This window comes from Microtus pennsylvanicus, chromosome 4 (genome assembly GCF_037038515.1).
Source record: "Microtus pennsylvanicus isolate mMicPen1 chromosome 4, mMicPen1.hap1, whole genome shotgun sequence".
Classification (NCBI taxonomy): domain Eukaryota; kingdom Metazoa; phylum Chordata; class Mammalia; order Rodentia; family Cricetidae; genus Microtus; species Microtus pennsylvanicus.
In genome coordinates, this window is record NC_134582.1 from 18462496 (window position 1) to 18485627 (window position 23132).

A 23132-nucleotide genomic window follows, 5' to 3' on the forward strand; every position below is an offset into this window, starting at 1 on the left:
ACATTATTTCCCAAGTGAGTAGAGGCCCTGTTCAGAAAGTCACTGCGTAGGTGTCTGTGTTGTCTGTGTGCATGTTCACTGGGGGAGCAGAATTTATTCTTCATTGATTTGTGCTTTAGTTTTAAGACAAGGCCCCTCACCAAACTTGGGGGCCCTTGTTCTGACTGAATTGGTTGTGAGCCCTCAGGATCTGCGTTTGTCTATCCACCCACTGGACTCACAGTAACACCTGCACCAAAGATCACCTGATTGAAGCTATATTGGCTTTTCTGGGTTCCCTTTCTATTGGATTGATCCGTTTTTCTTTTTGTGAAAGTATTAAGCCCTTTTTTGTTATTATGGCTCTGTGGTATAACTTGAAATCATGTATGATGTATCATTATTGTATTTTTATTTGTTTTACTTTTTTGCTCAGAATTAGATCTCTCCCCCCCCCCCCCCCCCCCCCCCGTCTTTAGAACTTTCATAAGAGGATTCTTTTGTTTGTTTGTTCAGTTGGGGAGTTTTGTTTTGTCCTGGATCTCACTCTAGTAAACCAGGCTGGCCTCAAAACTCACAGAGATCTTCCTGCCTCTGCCTCCCTAATGCTGGGATTAAAGGCGTGTGCCACCTCTGCCCAAGAATTTCTTTTTTTTTTTTTTACTAACCCACAGTTTCTGCCCTTACAGTATTAATTCTTCTGATCTGTGAGGAGGAGAAGTTTTTCCATCTTCTACACTCTTAATTTTTCTTTAGTGCTGTAGCCTTTATTGTAGAGATCTTTCTTTACCTAGGTTTGTTGCAAGTTTTTTTTTTAAAGCTATTAGAATGAGATTATTTCCTGATTCTTTGTAAACATGTTTGTCTTTTCTTTTTCTTTTTTTTAAGCAAAAACTCCATTCCATTTTACCAATAAAGACTTGGGAGCCAGATGCTGGGGTGAAGACCTACTAGCTCAGAGAATCAGAAAAAGTCCCCAGCTGACCTTCCTCCTCAGGCATCCCCAAAAATTTCCTTTCTGTTTCACAGTCTCAAACAAAAACTCCAACGGAATGTTCTCCCTTCTACTTCCTGTGTGAGTCTCTGTCCATCTTTCTGACTCTCTCTTACTCTCTATGGTCTTTTTTTTGTTCATTGCCTGTCAGCTGGTTACTTGCTCTACTTGACCTATGGTTAATTTTATTTAATCCTGTTTACAATAAGCACAAAGCTCTTGGTTTATGCTAGGACAGAGCCACACTACAGCTAGAAATAGATTTTTTCAGTAAGTAACGCAGTCTCTCGGGGTTCACAGTGTGATCAAATATCTTGCCAACATGTTGTTACTGATATAGAAAGTCTACTGATTTTAAATATTAATTTTGTATCTTGACACTTGCATAAACTGTTCATCAAATCTAAGAATTTTCTGATGCAGTCTTTAGGATATCTTATATGTAGGATCTTTTATCAATATATAAGGGTGAATAGGCTTCTTCCTTTCCTGTTTGTATCCATTCATTTCCTTCTCTTGTCTTACTCTAGTTAAAACTTCAACTACTGTATTGAATAAGTAAGGGTAGAGAAAGATGAAAACCTCTGTCTTGTTTCCTATTGTAGCCAATATGTTTTGAATTTTCTCCTGGTGTGATGTTGGCTATAGGTTTGTCATATGTAGCCTTTATTGTGTGTAAATATGTCCTTTTTATTCCTAGTCTCTTTAGGACTTTCATCATGAAGGGATGTCTTTTTAACATCATGTGTTTTCTGTCCTTGAGTCAATTTATGTGGTCAAGTATGATTTTTGATTTGCTATGTTGAACCATCCCTGAATCTCTGGAATGAAGCCAACTTGATCATGGTGAATGATCTCTTTTCTGTGTTCTTGAATTCATTATGTATACAACATTCCTTCCATGTATGCTTGCATGCCAGAAGAGGGCACCAGATCTCATTATAGATGGCTGTGAGCCACTATGTGGTTGCTGGGAATTGAACTCAGGACCTCTGAAAGAGCAGTCAGTGTTCTTTACCTCTGAGCCATCTCTCCAGCTGTGTTCTTGAATTCAATTTGCAAGTATTTTATTGAGAATTTTGTTGTTATATTCATCAAGACAGTGGTCTATCATTTTATTTATATGTTCTGCCTTTGTCCAACATTACTATTAGAGTAATGCTGGTTTCATAAAATGAATGCCTTTGCTTCACTGACTCTGTGTATTGCTTCTTTAGTTTTCATTTCATTAGTTTCTGCCCTGATCTTATTTCTTACTATCTATACTTTTGGACTTGGCTTGTTCTTGTTTTTCCAAAGCCTCAGATATTGAGATAACTCTGATGCATTTATTTACTTATTTTTATGTTAGGCACTTACAGCTATAAACTTCTCTCTAGGACTGATTTCATTCTGTTTCACAGGGTTTGGAATATTATGCTGTAATTTTTTATGCAATTCTATACACATTTTTTGTTCTCTTTGATGTCTTCAGAGATCCATTCTCATTCAGTAGTATGGGTATTTTTTGTTGTTTGTTTCTTTTTTGGTATTTTGTTTTCAATCTATAGGTCTTTGTATGTTCTGTTGTTTTTCTTGTTTTGTAGTTTTATTCTATTGAGGTCAAGTGGAGTATAAGACAATGTTTTAATTTTCCTCAAGATTTGTTTTCTGTAAGAGTATTGTGTGAATTTTCCGGTGAGGCAAACATTTGCTCACTACAGTGATAGGAGCAGACGGTTGTACTCAAGTGCATTTGGGAGGCTAAGAAACAGCACTTTTTACAATAGCATATATGTGAAGTTAGTTTTAGGAACACTGGTGCTTTAAAATTAATGTTTCTGACTCCATTACCAAAGAAAAATACCTGTGTCAAAGCCAGCCATGGTGATGAACACCTTTGATCTCAGTACTCGAGAGGCAGAGAAGTCTGAGTTTGAGGCCACCTGGTCTACAAAACGAGTTTCAGGGCAGCAGAGCTACCTCGGGAGACTATGTCTCAAAAAACAAAATGAAAAAAGAAAAACATCTCTCCCTCTCCCCAGCCACTGTTAACTGCCTATAAACCCTTAGAGGGAAGAGCCTGGTAAGTTTCTCCATTTGTTATGGAATGTTACAGGGCTTAATATTTACGGATCTCATGGGTAATCACTGCTGCTGCAGTTCTAAGACACAGTGGCATCTCATTCCCCGAGGACAGTATTCCTCAAGAGTGATCTTATTTAAAGGAAATTTCTTGGAATGCTGCTAAGAACATGTAATCTGTGTTGTTTGCACAGTGTTCTGTAAATGTCTTTAGGTTCATTTGATCCATCATGTCATTTAACTCAGATGGAGTTTTATGTCAGGGTGGCCTGTTTGTGGCGAAAGATTGACTGGCCAGGGAGCCCCTAGAAGTCACTCATCTCTGTGCCCCCACATCTGTGTGCTCACCTCTGTGCCCAGCTTTACTCTGTGGTGCTGGAATGGAGTCTCAGCTTCTGTGTTTATGCAGTGACCACTTTAGCCGCTAAGCTTAGTCTCCTCAGTCCCCTCTTTGAGTTCTTTGGAATTTCCTCTGCTTAATGATCATTATAGTGGGATTACAGTGGGACTAGTTTGTTTTTGTTCTTTTTGTTTGTTTGTTTGTTTGTTTGGTTTTTGGGTTTGGGTTTTTGTTGTTTTTCCTTCTTTGTGAAAGAGTCCTGGCTCTCTTGGAACTCACTCTGTAGACCAGGCTGGCCTCAAGTTCATAGTTATGTACCTGTTTCTGTCTCCCGAGTGCTGGGATTAAAGGCATGTGCCACCCCGACCTGCCTGGCACTAGTAATTTTTGGAGGCATCATACTGCCTTGGCTTTTCATGTTTCCTTTGTTTCTCTTCTGCCTATGTGCATCTGCGGTGAGGTTCTTTGTTTGTTTGGTTTTCATCTTTTCCTGTGGTTATGTTTGCAGTGTTCAAGAGGAACTAGGTTGTAGGGTAAAGGTGTCATTTTATCTGCTGGGCTATCACCAGCTGTTGATCCCTTGAAAGGAATAATAGTAAACAATCACTAATTAAGAGTAAACTCAAATAGGCATTGGTGGTGCTTAACTTTAATCCCAGCACTTGGGAGGCAGAGACAGGTGGATCTGCAGAACAAGTTCCAGGACAGCCACAGTCCCTGTCTTGAAAAACCAACCAACCAAACAGCCTGGTCTACAGAGCAAGTTCCATTACAGTTAGGGCTGTTACACGGAGAAACCCTGTCTTGAAAAACCACCAACCAACCAACCAACCAAACAAACAAACCAAGAAAGTAACCAAGAAAGTAACCCCTATGTACATATATACAAATAATCAAGTAGCAATCACCACTTACACTTCAGTTGTTATGGAAAATAAAGGAGCCGGTTTAGAGTATTTGTGTGCTGAGATACTAGTTACTGTGGGTATGAGTGAAAAACGAAAATTTGTAACATGAAGGGCCTGCTTGTTGGGATTTCTGTCCTGCCCAGTACCCCACAGCCAGCAAGCCCCAAAGAAAATCACACAGAGATCTCTATAAGTTATAAAGCTAATTGGCCCATTAGGTCAGGCTACTTATTAGCTCTTGTAGCTTATGTTAACCCATTATTCTGATCTATGTTAGCCATGTGACTCAGTACCTTTTTCAGTGGGGCAGATCACATCTTGCAGCTTCGGTGGTCTGGGCAGGAGTGGGAGGAATCAACTTCCTCCTCCCCAGAATTCTCCTGTTCTCATGCATCATTTCTACTTCCTGTCTGGTTTTCCCACCTATACTTCCTGCCTGGCCAATCAGCGTTTATTTAAAGCATGATTGACAGAATACAGATTGGTTCCAGAACATTTAAGAATTGGATCTTCAGTTGGGCACTGGTGATGCATATCTTTAATCCAGCACTCAACTCTGCAAGTTGGAGGCCAGACTTGTCTACATAGTGAGTTCCAGGACAGCCAAGGCTACATAGAAAAGCACTGTCTCGAAAAAACAAAACCCAAAAAACAAACAAGCAAAGTAATAATAATAATAATTGGAAGGGCAAGAGGACCACTTGTGTGTATATAATATTCATCATCAGTCCTTGTTGATAATCTATCCACTTATTCTAATATTCATGTCAAGTCATAAAGAAGGACTCATGGGCATTAAGGTTTTTTTTTAGATTTATTTTCCTTTTATGTGTATGAGTGTTTTGCCTCAATGTGTATGTGTGGCACCACATATGTGCCTGGTACTCTGAGAGGTCAGAGAAAGGCATCAATCCCCTGGAATTGGAGTAAAGCATGGTGTGAGCCACCATGCAGGTCCTGGGAGTCAAACCTGGATCCTCTGCAAGAGCATCCAGTGCCCCTAACTGCTGAACCGTTTCTCTAGCCTGTTGTGGGCATTTTCATCGCTGATTACTTACATGTCAGTAAAAGTGCATCTGCTGTTTTAGTACTTAAAAGTCATTTTGGCAGAATATAAAAATTTTTTGGCTCTTATTTGATAACATTCATTTCTTTCTAACATTATATAGCATTATAGATTACTATCCAAGTCAAATGAATGTTCTTTTATTTATTTATAAATCCATTCTTATTTTACCTACAATGCTTGAAAGGGTTTTCTCCCTTTTTCTTTTTTTTTAATTTATTTTATATTAAACTTATGATTGTTTGCCTGTGTAGGTGTACATGTGTATACCTGCTGAATCCCCTGGAACTGGGTTTATGAATGATTCTGTACCATCATATGGGTGCTGGGGATCAAACCCAGGTGCTGTCAACCACTGAGCCATCTCTTGAACCTGTCTTCCTTTTTCTTTAACATTAAATTTTCCAAAATAAGTCCTGTCATTTGATCCGTTTCTCAGGTAAAAAATTTTGGCCTTTGAGTATGTAGTCTTAAATACTCTTTCACAGTTGGTATTTGTTCTGCTACTGTTTGTTGGTGGTGTTCTTGTCCGTTCCCCCTCCCCCACTACATATGTTGAATTTTCTTTTGCATTTCTTCTGTTTGCTTTAATGCTGTTTCTGTTTTCTCTCCTTACTGTAAAATGTCCTGTTTACCTCTTGTGCTTTATTTGTTATCCTTAATCTGAGTAACAATTCTTCTGGTTGGCTGTCCTGGAACTCACTCTGTAGAACAGGCTGGCCTTGAATTCATAGAGATCCGCCTACCTCCCAAGTGAAAGGAATAAAGGTGTGTGCCACTGCTGTCTTGGAAGAAAACCTCGTTGGTGTTTTCTGAAGATAAGATTCTTGTAAGAGCCTGATATTAGAAATCCAGAGTGAATATGTTAAAATGTTATTATGCTTTAAGACTAGCACACTTTAGCAGGGCATGTTGGCTTATGCCCTTAATCTCAGCATTCAGGAGGCTGAGGCAGACAAATCTCCAAGTTCACAGCCTCGTCTATACAGTGAGATCCAGGACTATTTAAAGAGATTCTGTCTCAAAATAAAAAAGTATATCACATTTTTATGAACATGTTAGCTGTTTATGGATTTTTAAATTTAAAGGAAACGTTTTATGAAACTACTTTACAAGATGTCATTGTCATTAAAATACTTCAGATAGTCTTAGGATACAGTACCTGAAGAAGTTTATACTATGTATATGTGAGGTTTATTTTCCTTTTTATGGTTTTATAATATGTCTAAACTATTGTTCTTAAATTTAGGTTAAATGTGCACAATACTGGCCAACAGATGACCGAGAGATGCTGTTTAAGGAAACAGGATTTAGTGTGAAACTCTTATCTGAAGATGTGAAGTCATATTATACAGTACATCTACTGCAGTTAGAAAATATCAATGTAAGGCTTTTCTGGTTTCAGGGTTTCAGTTTCATCTGATGGTTTTAAGAATTCTTTATTACTAGGATTGGTACTGTGCTTGAATTTGAATTTTTGTAATAGTATCTAGTCATAAACATGTTTAGATTGTATTTCTGTAGAAAGTAACTGAAGAAATCCTGAAAAACAAAGAATTATAATGTTTAGATTAATATTAATATTTGAAGATTGAAAATTAATTATTGGGGCCAGAGATTAAGAGTACATGTCATTCTCGCAGAACACCCAGGTTCAATTCCAGCACCCATATCAAGAAGCTTACCACTGCCTGTAACTCCAGATCTAGGGAAATCAGTGCGCTCTTCTGGTCTCCACAGCCTCTGGCACATACATGATGCACATAGATATATGCAGACACTCAAACATACATAAATGCAAATAAGTAAATTTTAAAAGAAAAAAAGAATTTTGCCATGTGGTGGTGACACACGACTTTATTCCCAGCACCCAGGCAAATCACTGTGAGTTCAAGTCCAGCCCGATCTACAGAGCGAGTTCCAGGACAGAAAGGGTTACACAGAGGAACTTTATCCTAAATAAAATAAAATAAAATAAAATAAAATAAAATAAAATAAAAAGATAACAACCCAAAAAAAAAGAAAGAAAGAAAAAAAAGAATTACTAAAAATGTAGGAAGGGATGTTCTGGATAGAACGTATTGATCGAGTACTTGATTAATATACTCTAGGCCCTAGATTAGATTAAATCCCAAGAACCAAAAACTAAAATATAAGTGGGTAGTGAATATTACTGAGTTGTAAGGAACTTTCTTCGCATGCTTGAAGGTTTAGGGTTCAGTACCCATCACCCAGAAAATGCAAACATACTTGGGAATAAAGAGAATCACTGGAACAAACTTGAACTCACATTCCAGCTCTACTACTCAGTAGAGGTATGGTTTCCTCATCTATAAAATGGAAATTGTATATTTGCAAGGCTATTGTGGAGAGCAAATGAAAGTATGGATGTGTATAAAACATCTTGTGCCAGTATGATAGCTCCTGGTACTTAACTACTCTTGGAAGTAGCCCAAAGATCAAGAAAAAGACATACTGAACTTGGAAGAGACCATACAGAAATGTGACTCTATTGAGTTGAGAAGAAAATGTTAAAATATAGTGTAGAATATGATCTCAGGAATATTTACCCAGGTCTTTTCTCCAGAGGTCCATGTCTGTCGTCGTACATGGTTCTGACACATCACAGGTGACTGTCAGTGTGCTGCTGCTGTCCCCTGAGTATCGGAGGGGCTGCTTTTCCTCTTTCGCATTTATCTCTTTGCTTGCACTGTGAATTAGAGTAAGTTAGAACAAACAAGGGAGAGTGTTTCGAGTTGTTGATAGTAACCAGGACAACTGCAAATTGAGGAAATGTGGCCAAGTTGACCTTAAGAATGTGTTTAGTCTGTTTAGTAAAATAATGTTTGAGTTGATTATTAACATGCACTAACAACTAAAAATGAAGATAAATAAATACGTGCATGTACTTTTTAAATGGGTGGAAGTACCTTTTAGTGTTACTCTTTATATGGGTGGAAGTACCTTTTAGTGTTACTCTATTTTTCCCTGGCAAATGCAGCTACATTATTGTATTAAAGCCCAAGGCTTGGTTTTCCTCTGCCCAGCCTCATGTTCCTCCCATATCTTATAGGTCATCTAATGATTTTGTTTAGTGGTTGTTGTTTTTGAGACATGGCCTCAAAATGGCCTTGAACTTCTGATCATCCTGTCTCTATCTCCTAAATGCTGGGATTACAGGCATGTGTACCATTACCCAGTTGCACGTGCTGTCAGAGATTCAGCCAGGGTTTGGTGTATGATTCAGGGCTTTCTATATATAAGGCAAGCACTCCTTCCACTGCTGTAGCCCCATCTCTAGTTTCTTTTGTTTGTTTTCATATGTTCCCAAAACATGTTTCTGCAACAATAACTACGTACTTGTATACTAAAAAAAATTAAAGGGCTACAGAGGTGGATCAGTGGTTAGGAACACTAACTGCTCTTCCAGAGGTCTTGAATTCAATTCCCAGCAACCACATGGTGGCTTAAATGATCTATAATGGAATCTGATACCCTCTTCTGGTATGCAGGTATACATGCAGATACAGCACTACTATACATAAAATACAATAAATAATTTTAAAAAAAGAAAAAAATCGGAACTAACTTCCCCTTGATTTTCACATTTCAGAGTGGTGAAACCCGAACTATATCTCACTTTCATTATACCACCTGGCCAGATTTTGGAGTTCCTGAGTCACCGGCTTCATTCCTCAATTTCTTGTTTAAAGTTAGAGAATCTGGCTCCTTGAACCCAGACCATGGACCTGCAGTGATCCATTGTAGTGCAGGCATTGGGCGCTCTGGCACCTTCTCTCTTGTAGACACCTGCCTTGTTCTGGTAAGTGTCCATGGTGACCTTATTTCGGGTTTGTGGGGTTTTTGGTTTGGCTTGGTTTTTCGAGACAGGGTTTCTCTTTGTAGCTTTGGCTGTCCTGGAACTCTCTTCGTGGATCAGGCTGGCCTCAAACTTAAGAAATCGCCTGCCTCTGCCTCTCAAGTATTTTACTCCTATAAAGGCATGTACCACCCTGCCTGGCCAGTTCGGTGTCTCTGCTTTGTTTTGTTTTATGGTTTTATAATATTAATGAGGAACGGATAAAGTTTTTTTGATTTTCAAGACAGGGTTTCCTTGTGTAGCCCTTGCTGTCCTGGAACTCACTCTGTAGATGAGGCTGGTCTCAAAATCAGAAATCTATCTGCACCACCACCACCACCCAGCTTATAAACATTTGTAAAAAATTTTAAAATTATGTTTATGTGTTTTCCCTTCAAGTATGTATGTGTGCCATGTGCATGACTGGAGCACCGAGTTCCCAAAACAGAGTTGCACATAATTGTAAGACAAACCCTGGTTCTCTATGATAGCAGTCAGTTCTTGTATCCACCTAGCCCCTTCATCTGTCTTAATTGTTTCTATAGGCAGCAGTAAGTTCTAATGTCATATCCTAAAATCTAGTGTTTTTAGGTTAAACTTGTACTTTCTTGTTGAAAATCCCTACCTTCCACTGTTTAAATTAGCTCTAGCTCCTGGCTGGTATATGAGTATGTCCAACAGTTCCAGAGCTTCCCCAAGAAATTTGTCTCATTCAGGCTTGGCTCGTACCTGTCATCTCAACATTAAGTAAGCTAGGATGGAAAATTTGCCTCACGTACACAGTGCCATGTTTGTAATCCCAGAACTTGGGAAGTGGGAGTAAGGTAGGTCCCTAGAGCTCACTGACCATAGCTTACCCAGATCCAGTAAGAGACTGTCTCATAAAACAAGAAAGAAGTCCATCTGTGGTGGCATACACCTTTGATTCCAACAGAGGTAAAGGATTCTCTCTGAGTTCCAGACCAGCCCAACTACATAGCAAGTACTTAAATGATAGGCTGTGGTCTGGGGTTATGAACTAAAATAAAACCTTTCCTTCTAAGCTGCTTCTGGCCAGTGTTCTCTCATAGCAACAGATGTGAAACCAGGACACCACATGTTAGTACAGAGCCAGTCTTGAGACTCTTGTGTGGAACCCCAAGATCTAAACTTTTTTTTTTAACCCACCACCCACAGCCGCAACCGATTCAAGCTCCCTCCTCCTTTTCTGTTTTGCTCATATGTATGTTTGCACCAGGTGCATTCAGGTCTGCATGGAAGGAAGAGGATGTCAGATCTTCGGAAACTGTTATCACAGATAGATGACTATCTGTAATATGACTGTGTGTGTGCTGGGAATTGAACATTCAGTGTTCTCAATTGCTAGACCATCCTTCCAGCCCCCTTCCATTCTTTCTTTTTATGACCTTTAGTCTATGACCTTTGGACATAGGGGATTTCTAGGTTCTCATGCCTCTTTTAATACTTGCCTTCTTTCTCCCTCCTTTTATTATAGAATCAAACCTATCGATAATACTTGGTGCCTTGATTTCTGTAATATCTAGTCCTTCAGCATCCACTAGTTTTGTTTTTGTTCCCCCCTTTTTCGGGGAGGGAGGTAGTTAGGTTGGTTTTGTTTTTTTTTTTCTTTTCTTTGATACAGGGTTTCTTTGTGTAACCCTGGTTTTCTTGGAACTTGCTCTATGGATCAGGAAGGGAGGGAGGGCAATAAATCAGTCACATTAAGAGATAAAAATAAAGCCAGACCATGGTGGTACACTCACGAGGCAGAGACGTGCGAATCTCTGTGAGTTAAAGGCCAGCCTGAGCCTGGTATACAACGAGCTGCAACCTAGAGAAACCAGGTCTCAACCAGAGAGAGAGAGAAAGAGAGAAAATGAAACTACCAAGGGCAGTTACCCTTGTTTTGGCCAGAAATAAGTGTGACTCCTTACTTTGACTGAGTATTGATCAGAGTGAATGAAATTGCTGTGATTGGAATTGCGTGAATATCTAGAGACCCTTCAGGTGCTGCTTTGACAGCCGGTGTGTAAGAATAATGGGTTGTTGCCATCATGTGTCAAATTATTTTTTCTTCAAGAAGATCTACAACACAGCTAAGTTCTGAGAGGTGACCTTGTATTGTTTCTGTTTCCTGGACTTAGACAACTTGCTTTTGCCTTTGTTGCAGATGGAAAAAGGAGAGGATGTTAATGTGAAACAAGTATTACTGAATATGAGAAAGTATCGCATGGGACTTATCCAGACGCCAGACCAGCTCAGATTCTCCTATATGGCTATAATAGAAGGAGCAAAGTACACACAAGGAGATTCAAATATACAGGTAAATCACGGTCACTACTATCAGATAGTGTCAGTGCTAAGATTAAAGGCTTGTGCCACCGCCACCTGGCTTAATGTAATTATTTTTATGTGTGTGTACATGATTGTGTTTTTGGCCAAGTTCTGATGTGCATATGTACAGAGGACAAGGGCCAATGTCAGATTCATTTTGTGTGTGTGTGTGTGTGTGTGTCTGTGTCTGTCTGTGTCTGTGTGTGTGTGTGTGTGTGTGTTAAAGCAGGGTTACTCTGTGTAGCTTTGGGGCCCATCCTGGAACTAGCTCTTGTAGATCAGGCTGGCCTCGAACTCACAGAGATCCTCCTGCCTCTGCCTCCCAAGTGCTGGGATTAAAGGTGTGCGCCAACACTGCCTGGCTTTACAGTCACCCCAAGGTTCCTCTGTAACGGTGCATTCATTTTTGGCCTACAGGCCTAAAATATCTGACAGACTTTTCTGTGACACAGGTATTTTTAAGGATTATTTGTCTTGGCAAAGTTTGACAGACACTTTCCTTTGTGTCCTGCTTGTCCAATTTGGACAGTATACTGTCAGCAATAGAGACCAAGAACAATTTCTTTGTGGCTAGCTTTTGCCACAAGAAAGCAAACACCATGTAGAGTTTGATACCTGTCATCTTCTTGAAGTAAATTGGTCCTACTTTACACTGACATGAAAAAGCCCTATATTAACAAAACATTTTAGAACTGGAGAGAATGCTCAGTGGTTAGGAGCATTGACTGCTCTCCCAGAGATCTTATGAGTTCAGTTCCCAACAACGACATGGTGGCTCACAACCATCTGTAATGAGATCTGGTGCCCTCTTCTGGCATGCAGGCAGAACACTATATACTAATAATTAAATAAATCTTCAAAAATTAACCAAGAGACAAACAAAAAACATTTTAAATGTTTAAATTCTGCAGTCCTTTGAAGTGTATGAAGACCATCTGTCTAAAATGTATCTATTTGACCTTGAAAATATATTTAATATGACTATAAGTTTTATTATAGATAACTGTTAATCTGCATTTCTTAATTTTACATTACTTTTTTTGTTTTGTTTTTGGATTTTTCGAGACAGGGTTTCTCTGTAGCTTTGGAGCCTGCCCTGGAATTAGCTCTTGTAGACCAGGCTGGCCTTGAACTCACAAAGATCCGCCTGTTTCTGCCTCCCGAGTACTGAGATTAAAGGCATGCACCATCACTGCCTGGCTTTACATTACGTTTTTAAATTAACTGTATAAGCACAATACCCCAAGCAAGAGTAGAATCATACATTCAGTATAACAAAAATAACTCTAAATTTGTATGAATATATCAAAATCCATAGCAATGTGAACTGTTAGAGACGTGGTTGTTCAAAAGTAGACTCAGCAATCTACTCTTTTACCTCATCATTTCTATACTATATCTTCCTTTTTCTCTTCAGAAAGTGATTCCTGAATTTAATCTCCTATGTCAGGTTTTTTCCTGACTATGACCAGTAACAGTCTGTAACCAAGCCCCCTAAATGATGACAAATATCCATAACCCACCAAACGACCAAAAACCGCCACCCCCTCTTGGGAACGTGGGCCTCACTTCTCTATAGATTGTTTCATGTTGTATTGGGGCATTGGCATGTTTAGGAGACCCTGAGAAAATTAAGATAATGGGCAAGACCTGGTGGAGCTACCTATTTGTATAGTCTCTGTGTGATGGGAAAATGTAAGGCTTATTCGAAGTCCTTGACTGGAATAGTCTATGAGGCTGGACCATCTCAGCAAGCAACCTTGAAGCTGTTCTGGATACAGAATTCTGAGGAAACTGCAACAGAGACATTCTGAGAGGCTGGATTGCCTGGGTCACCTGTTTTCATTGCTGTCTCGGCCCCTTGTTCTGAAAACACATAAAGTTTCAAAGGTAACATACGCATCTGCATTAATATACGTATGGACTGTGTGATACACGCAAGCCAGCCAAAGATGATTTTTTTTTTTTTTTTTTGCTTTATGTTTGAGCAGGGAAAATATCTGTCACCTGTCGTGCAGTTTTTCTAGGTTTATTTCTCTATGTCTGTAGTCAGGATTTTCAGGGTGTCTCCCTGATCAAACCTGATCACTATTAACCTTGAATAAACCCACAGTCTTTAATTTCCTCTGGAAACAAAAGCATGACCTCTTCCACAAAAATACTTGTTTTTTAAACTCCCATTTTGCAGTTAAGACATCTTAAAAATATATAGGTTGGTTTAATTTAGTAATTTTTATAATCTATTGTCTCTCAGCAGCTCTTGTTTGTTCATTATCACTCAAAAAATTTAAATTCAGGATCCAGACCCCCTGTGTATTTTACATCTCTATGTGGCTTATTCTTTTTTTAAAAAAAAAACAACTTTTTTTTAAAGCTTTTGCTTCGTTATTTATAAACTGTTCATGTTTTCTGACTATCTGTACACCCTTTCTTTCTTAAGCCTGTACACATTGTTAAACACAATGAAATAATGGAACCTGTTTAGAGGTTTTTTCCATCTGCATTTTTTTTTAATTAACTTTTTATTTCATGTCCATTGGTGTGCCGGTGTTGGAGTTTCAGATGTTTGGGTGCTAGGAATTGAATCTGGGTCCTCTGGAAGTACAGCCAGTGCTCTTAACTGGATCTTACTTTACTGAGCATCTGCAGTGTTCTCTGTCAGCCACTGTGGAGACTGGTAGCCACATCTCTGTATACTGAAGAGCCTACTTGAGAGACTGTGGTTGTTTGGAAGTTGTGTTTGACTCTGTTTTAAAGGGTTGTTTTTTTTTAAATAAATTTTCTTAGATGTACGTGGATATATGTGGCCAGACATTTGGCACTATGTGTAGTCAAATTTTTCTCCCGTACCAGCCAGCTCTCAAATCATGACATGAGATTTATTATTAATTATGAAAGTTAGGCTTGTGTTTAGCTTAGCTCTTATGCCTTAAATTCACCCATTTTTATTCATCTCTGTGCTGCCCTGAAGCTCCTTTACCTTATCTGTGTACTGTCCATCCTGCTCTCCTTCTTCCTTGGTGTCTCCCACATCTCTGCCTTCTTTTTACCAGCATTCTCTTCCCTGAAAGGCCTGCCTAGCTGTTAGCTGTTTAACTTCTTATTAAACCAACCCAAGTGACACATCTATTCCACACCACTTATTACTTCTCTTCTCTTCCTAGAAACGGTGGAGAGAACTTTCTAAAGAAGATTTGTCTCCTGCTTGTGATCATTCGCAGAACAGAACAATGACTGAAAAGTACAATGGGAAGAAAATAGGTTCAGAAGAGGAAAAACTAACAGGACTTTCTTCTAAGATGCAAGATAATGTCGAAGAGAACAATGAGAGGTATGCGCCATGTAGCAATCTACTGAGAAAGATGAGCCTGTTGACTAAATGCAGCATGTGTGAAATAGTATAGACACGTTTTTACATTTAATATCATGTTTTACTTTGTCAGAGTGTTTGGGTGTTGTTTAATGACATAAATACTTTCAAGAAGTTTTCTGTCTTTAAAGCCAGTACAAGCCAGTCTGTGATGGTGCACGCCTTTAACCCCAGCGCTCTGGAGGCAGAGGCACCGGATCTCTGTGAGTTTGAGACCAGTCTGGTCTACAGAGCAAGTTCCAGGACAGCCATGGTTACACAAAGAAACCTTGCTTGTCTCAAAAAAACAAACAAAACAAAGAAAAGAAAAGAAAAAGGCCAAGTGAGGCACCACAGGACTTAGCAATATAGGCACACACAATTGTCTTTAGCTTATTTATTATGATCCCAATTTTGTAGTTATTTAAGACAATATAATTCATGACTGAAAATGTAGTCGAGCTACAGTGCTTACCTCGTATGCACAAAGCCTTGAGTTACATCTCTAGCGCTGCATACAAAAATAGATGAGCAATTTCAGCCCTTGAGGAGGAAGCAGAAGGATCAGAAGTTTAAGGTCATCCTTGGTTAGACACTGAATTTGAGGCCAGCCTGGTTGGAAATCCTGTCTTTTGGGGGTTTTGTTTGTTTTTAAATGAGCAGTTGTCCTCTGACCTCTATAGGTTCTCTCCCTCCTTTGCTTCCCCCCCCCCCCCCGTTTCCTCCTTCCCCCTCATGCACACAAGCACAGTAATTCAATTAAAAAAAAGAATTTAGAGCTGTATACCTGTACCCAAACACTCCGGAGGCTGAGGCAGGAGAATCTCAAGTTCCAGGAAAGCCGGGCTTTACATAATGAGACTGTCTCTAAAAGTCAACCAGTAGTCCTAGATCAGTCAAGGTTCATGCGTGTGTCTGAGTGAGGTGATGCTTTGGTGTCCTCGGTCTGGAAACATTTCTACACTTTCTTACCCTTCACTTGTCGCATGATCTTTAGAATGCCTTATAGTTTGGATTTCTTGGTTAGATTCAAGTTAAACATTTTGACCAGAAAATGTCTTGTGATCTAGTAGATACTGAAAAGCTATTCAAGATTGTTTTTAATCAAGCCAAATGTTCAGAGCTCTTACTTAAAAAAAAAATCACTGCCGGATTAAATAAAACAGTTATGAAAAGACAAAAAACAAACAAAAACAAAAACCACTGCCAAGATTGAAGCTGGTCAGGTGTTTGCTGTCACATGTATGTAAGAAGAGATGGGTTTTGTGAAATTTTTTTCCTAGAGCAAGAGTTCAGTGGCTGCCATGTTGCTGTTGGCCAGTCTTCTTTGAATCGAGGACTGGTTGCCCTGGATGTCAGAGACCTCTCAGTGAAATGGAAGATGGGAGCTAGAAATCTATATGGTCAGACAGACAAGTGGGCACCCTCCAAACAGAGCATTCATAGAAATAGTCGAGTATTGTCAAAGGGCTTTGAGCTTTTGAATGCTATCACAAGGGGAGCAGATGTGGAAGAACCTCCAGTCTTTTCCCTCTCAGCTGGTTGGGAAAAAGAGAGGAAAGAGGAGGAAGCAGACAGTTTTAAAAAATATCTGACTCACCTTCAGGTCCTAGTAAAGTATTACTATAAGTATACCAAAATTTATACCTGAATTGTCAGCGTATCATTGGCCATGTGGAACAATTTGACCTTTTCCCTTTATTGCTGCATTGTTTGAATGAAATTTTGTTTTGTTGGTGGCCAGTCCCCTGTGTCCGTGTAGTTACGGCTTGCTGTAATTTATTTCTGTCTTTTTACAGTATTCTACGGAAACGTATTCGAGAGGACAGAAAGGCTACTACAGCTCAGAAGGTGCAGCAGATGAAACAGAAGCTAAATGAAACTGAACGAAAAAGAAAAAGGTGGTTATTTTGGCAACCTATTCTCACTAGGATGGGGTTTGTGTCAGTCATTTTGGTTGGTGCTTTGGTTGGATGGACACTGTTTTTTCAGTGAAATATCCTATAAATAAACAGTTTTACCCAGCACCTTTCTGCACTAGTAGCTGACAGTGCTGTATTAATCTCAAGGGTTTGTTAGCAAATGCCTCCTACCCCAAAAATGTTGCAGTAGACTAGACATCAACCAGATAAGGGATATTTACAGTCACAAGCCCAACATCTCAGGACTCAGCACTGCAGGTTCCTCTGAGACCTAAACTGTCAATGACTCAAAATAAAGACAAACATCCTTGTTGAAATTGTTACATCTTACAGCTGTGTTCACACATCGAGCATCATGTTTCACTGACAGTATGGAGAAATCCTTTAGCACAAGGATTGGCTTTTGGAGGCTTTCTGGATTTTAACCTGCACTTGATATAAGCAATAAACATTGTGGTTTTTTCTACATTATTAATGGAAAGAAAATGATGTGTGTAATATGTAATGTACTGTTGGAATGGGCATTACAACTTTATATGCTTAACCATTTTAGGGTAAATATATTTTATAAGTACCTATTTAATCTTACTTTTTGTAGTTAAATGTACTTTAAAAGTTCAATTTGAAAATCTGTTACCATAGAAAAATAAATTGTATGTTGACTCAGTTGTATACTGGATACATTTTCCCTTTCCTAGACAGACGTTCATAGAGGCAGTTGAAACTGAGCAAGCTATTTCTACTACACGTTTTTTTTTTTATTTCTTTTGTATTTTATGGTTTATTTTAAAAAGAAAAGAAAACAGACAAAAAATTTTTAAACGTGTCATTGAAGGGAAATTCTCCTTTTTGGGATAGTCATTTGACAGTTGGTCAAGACTTAGTTTAAAAAGAAAATCAAAAAGTTGTTTTCTGCAGGATGTGATGGCACGCATGGTGCTCAGGCAGCTAAGGCGAGAGGCTCAAAAGATTGAAGCCAGCCAAGATTGTAAATTTTTAAAGCAGGTTTCTGTCTATAAAAATAAAAGTAAAAAAGGAGGCAGTGGAGGGGAGGTCAGAAAACAAGAAGTCTCAGCACTTGGGAGATACAGGTAGAAGGACCACAAGTTCAAGGCCAGCCAGGACTGCAAGAAAAACTGTCTCAAAAAACTGAAGTGGTTAGCAGAAAAGAAATTGATATCTGTAAAGTAAAGCCCATGCATGACTTACACTGTTCTTTTATTTTTTTCCTTTTTTTGTGAAAATGTTAATGTAATTACCCAAACCGGGTAACTTATGATTAGTAAGGAAAAGGAGCCAGTGTTTTATATTTAATGATTTCAGCTCATTAGACTGAAATTTTGAAGTAAAAAAAATCAAGTTCTTTCTAAGTTCAATAAATAGTATGTTGGTGTACAAACTTACATTGTCCCTTACCTTTGTAATGAGTATTTGTACAACGTGTAACCACAACCACTAATAGGGTTTGGTGGTTTCAAAGACTTTGCTTTGGATTTCGGGAACATCACCCAGGTGGTCAAAGGTTCCAGACCACTAGGACAGCACCTCTCCTTTGTCTCTTATATATCATGTAAGATTGCATTATAAGGCTTAATTACTTTAAATGAAACAGTTTATTTAATGCAGTTTGAAAACCATAGGTTTAGGGGCTGGAGAGATGGCTCAGAGGTTGGGAGCATTGCCTGCTCTTCCAGAGGTCCTGAGTTCAATTCCCAGCGACCACACGGTGGCTCACAACCATCTATAATGAGATATGGTGCCCTCTTCTGGCCTGCAGGCAGGCATGGAAGAAATGTTGTATACATAATAAATAAATAAATTTAAAAAAAAAAAGAAAACCATAGGTTTAGCTAGGAATTGTGAATGGCCTTGAGAAGCAGTCTTAAATGTGATAACCTCACTGAAAGTCTGAGAGTGGGCTATAAGTGGGATTGCATAGTAATAAGGTTATGTAATACATTTCTGAGTCCTGATTCAGTATTACTATGTCCTGTAACTTTGAAATGGAGAGCAGGTAAGCAGGATATTTAAACAGCAAGACTCTTACACTTTAGAATTAGATGGTTATTGGTTTTGAGCCTTTTTTATTTATTGGGCTTGTTTTTTCCAAAATGCAGTATGTTAGCCTACTAGGCCTTATTAAGATTCCAGTTATAGCAGGACAAGGTGATGCACACCTTTAATCCCAGCACTGAGGAGGCCAAGACACGCACCCACATCCCTGTGGACTCCAGGCTAGCCTGGTCTACATAGCAAATTCCAAGCCAGCCAGGGATACACACTGAGACCCTGTCTGGAAAGAAAGAAATCCAATTAAGATAGCCTCAGCTTCTCCGCGGCGTCTCCCAGGAAGGCTATGCCTTCTAGAGATAGCATTGAGTGCTGCTCTTTTTGCTTCTGAGAACACACTGAGTGTAGTGATTCCTCTGTGCCTTTCGGCAGGGCTTGTATCCTTAAGGATGGGTTTAACCACAGCAGCTTTAATAATATTTTTGTGCTGCTTACTCAATATCCATTGCATTTGATTACAGTGCCCATGGGCATCATCCTGGCCTGTATGAAGTGAGCTGTGCTGCTGAGACACCATACAATCTTGGGTGCTAGCCAGAGAAGGGAACTCAGTCTCTGCTTCTGCATCTTTAACCATCTTTAAACTGTGTGCACCAGTCTCGTGCTGTTTACTGATTTTAACTCATTTAAGAATAGTTTGACGGTAACCAAATTCTGTCTTCCTTAATAAGTTGGGAAAAGAAAAGGTATTTTTAAAAGGGATTTACTATTTAAAGAATCCTTAATTCCTATCTTTTCCTGCCTTGCTTTAATACCATGACCAGTGGTTACACCTGCAGTTACATATACCTTTCCCAGGTTAACAAGGTACAGAGTTCTGTCTGCTCACTGATTTCTATCTGTGGTTGCTCCAACAGGAAGTGTAAAAATACAGTTCTTTTTTCATATGTATATGGAAAGACAATTTTTCATGTTCAGCAGAGACTCTACACATTTGTCAGACTTTTTAATCTTGGTTCTTTTATCTTTCTATCCACTTCATTATGTGTTAGCATAATGATTGAACAGGAAAAGGAAGAACCAGTATCAATCAGTTTCCTTTCACACAAGCTGTGCTTTCCAGTGCACGAGGGGAAGAGTCCAAACCTGAGTTCATTCTACGTGCACTTGGCTTGTTCTCTTGACTTAAGTAAAGCAGAGTTGATGTTATGGATTCAAAAATACGACCACATTTTTAGTTACGGCATGTAACAGCCCTGGTTTTCATACCACTTCCTTCACTGCTTTCAACTCCAGCTCCAGGGTTTTCTGCCAAGCACAGGAAGACTCCTGCTGATTCCTTAAAAAATCTCTCTGGCTAGATTCTCCATAGGGACGAACCTGATGGTAGGAAAGGACTTTGATTGGTCATTGTATACAATTCACTCAACAAATTTACATCTCTTGAGATGCCTATCAAGTTGTTCCTGGATTAAAAAATCTGCATTGCCTTAATTTCTACATACAGACGCAAATCTTTATTTGTGGTTGCCCTTGGGTGGGTTTATTTATTTATTTATTTATTTTTTGTTTTGTTTTGTTTTGTTTTGTTTTGAGGCAGTGCCTAGCTGTTTCCCAGGCCTGGCCTTAAACTCCTCAGTTCAAATGATCTTCCTTCTTCAGCCTGTTGAGCAACTAACAGCACAGGCACACGCTAGTGCACACAGCTTTCTGTTATCCTGAGGAGACTGTTTGAAACTGTCGTCCTAAATCAGATGTCCCTAGATGTGGGGCCGTTTTTTTTTAAATTTAATTTTATTTTTTTAAATTCTTTTTTTTTTTTTTTTTTGGTTTTTCCGAGACAGGGTTTCTCCGTAGCTTTTTGGTTCCTGTCCTGGAACTAGCTCTTGTAGACCAGGCTGGCCTCGAACTCACAGAGATCCGCCTGCCTCTGCCTCCCGAGTGCTGGCATTAAAGGCGTGCGCCACCAACACAGGCGAGCCTGTTCATTTAAATGTTCGGATAAGATAGCAGGCTTTTAGTCAAGCTTCGTTTATACTTCTTTCTTGTAGGGCCATACTTGGGTCTTGATGAGTAGCACATATAGCTGTGGCATGGATTCTGTGTGGTCTGGTGTCAGGAAGGAAGGGTTCCTTTCATCTGGCTGAACTTGGTCCATCTGTTTGGTTTGGAGCAAAGTGCCAAGAGAAATGCACATTTTGTTTATGCCAACAGCGAATAAAGTCTCTTATTTTTGATATTCCTTTATATAATTTTGTCACAGAATCTTAGATACGCTTTTTTTAAAAACGTGAAATTAAATGTTTTTCCTCATAAAATTTGTTGTCTCATAACTTGAAATGCAGGCCTTGGCTATTGGCGTGTCTTATTCCACAGGAGACCTGTTCATTTCTTTTTTTCCTTGAAATCACTTGTTTGGGTCAGATACCATTTCTTCTTCATGCTGGTTTTCAGTTTTGTTTTGTTTTGTTTTTTTGTTTTGTTTTTGGCTTTTGATTTTTCAAGACAGAGTTTTTCTGTGTAACAGCCCTGGCTGTCTTGGAACTCACTTTGTAGACCAGACTGGCTTTGAACTTAAAAAGATTCGCTGCCTCTACTTCCCAAGTACTTGGGGTTAAAGGCATGAGCCACCACAGCTGGTCTTCTGTCTTTATCAGACAGTATCAGCAGTCTAGCATTCATACCTGGGATTGCAGCTCTATAACTGTCCCACTGAGTATGGATGGAGAAACTCAGGTTGTGTCCTCCTCCATCCCTGCTCTGCCTGGGAGTCCGTCCCCAGTCTAAGGACTTGTACAGAGCCATTGTGTTCCTTCCTTGGCCCTGGGACAGCTTCAAGGCTTTCGGTACACACGCTGCAGGGACGACCCACTGTCCTTTGTAAGTTGGTTTTTTCCCCTGCTGTCACTGCTTGCCAGTGTACCAGTGCTTGAATGGAAACCTTGATCTGCCTGATGGGCTTTGTGAAGGCTCACATAAAGAGCTCTGACGCTGTGGGTGGCCTGTCTAGAGAGCGTTCTGACTTGGGAGCTCACAGTGGGTTTGAGCAGGGAATGTGAGGCCATCTCCTAGGGTCTGCTCGGATGTGCTCTGCTTTCACCTTACCTGCTTTATTTGGGGCTGCCGCAAGGAGAACTGCATGGGAATTTTTTGTTTTCTTTTTCTTTACAGAGACCACTTTTGAGAAGCATCGACTTATTCTTTGTAGTCACTCATTAGGCATAGATTTTTCAGACCCATGATGCTGTTGATATTTTAAATGACTATTTTAAAAAGTCTTTGAGTTTGGGAAGTTCAGGAGAGGAAGCCTGGGTAAGTTTCTCTAAAGCATGCTTGGCTTACCATGGTTAGACTTGGATGATCTCAGAATGCTAGTGTAAATGTCTCATAGCAAAACAACTTTTTGGTTTTTCGAGACAGGTTTCTCTGTGTAGCTTTGGAGCTTGTCCTGGAACTTGCTCTGTAGTTCATCCAGTCTGGCCTCGAACTCACAGAGATCCACCTACTTCTGATTCCCAGGTGCTGGGATTAAAGGTGTGCGCCACCATTGCCCGGCCGCAAAACAACTTTTAATGCAGTATGACGTTCCCTTTTCCATGGACCAGGGAAGAACATTCCAGCGTTTACAGCAGCAGCATGGAGACAGCTGATACCCAGAACACCCACACAGCACATTCCACTTGATTTGCGTAGACCTATTTTATTATTGCCTTACTAGAAATAAAGTAGTAAAGATCTGTTCAAGTAAATAATAGAATTTCCTAAAAATCTCACTTGCTTTTATAGTCTTAGAAATAAAGCCATTCCCTACAATTTCCTCTTAACTTTGTTACCTCTAAATACTATTTGCTAGGAAGTAATGAGTTTTAAAAACCACAACTTGTCTATTATTAAGTGGCAAATTTATTATTCTTGGTAAATGTGTGTCTAACCAACCCTAGGAAAGGGCAACTGTGTGTGTGTTGAACATCTGCAGCTTTGCCAGCAGCTTATACTTTAAATCAAGGCTGCATGACACTTTACATAGTACCATCCTTAAGTCGGAGGAAAATGACACGATCACCTTGCTTAGTGCAGATAAATTTGAGATGCAAACTCCAAGACTGGGGATTTTCTCATTATGTTACACCACTGTTCTTTATTTCAAGTATTTATTTAAACCCGCCATTTAAGTGGGGAAAAGATAGACAGCCTATTCTTAACTGAAAATCCAAACAAATTTGATTTATTAAGTGGGACTGGGGAATCCCGTTTAAAATACTTTGTGGCAATGGAGTACTAGACGTTTTCGGTGCCAAAGCATGGCT

General features: G+C 39.4%; 1 protein-coding gene across 5 annotated transcripts in view; it reads left to right on the top strand.

Annotated features, from left to right (window-relative positions):
* The window catches only part of Ptpn2 (protein tyrosine phosphatase non-receptor type 2), a 61457-nt gene that overhangs the window by 36855 nt on the left and 1470 nt on the right, over positions 1-23132 (top strand). For 2 of the 5 annotated variants that reach the window (XM_075968411.1, XM_075968412.1), the window contains 5 exons: positions 6601-6735; positions 8965-9174; positions 11381-11533; positions 14709-14875; positions 16693-16794. In XM_075968411.1, the coding sequence (XP_075824526.1) occupies positions 6601-6735; positions 8965-9174; positions 11381-11533; positions 14709-14875; positions 16693-16794 (767 nt within the window). Of the gene's footprint in view, positions 1-6600; positions 6736-8964; positions 9175-11380; positions 11534-14708; positions 14876-16692; positions 17015-21996; positions 22138-23132 lie in introns of those variants that run through there. The other 3 variants (XR_012910257.1, XM_075968410.1, XM_075968413.1) reach the window with 3 other exon arrangements.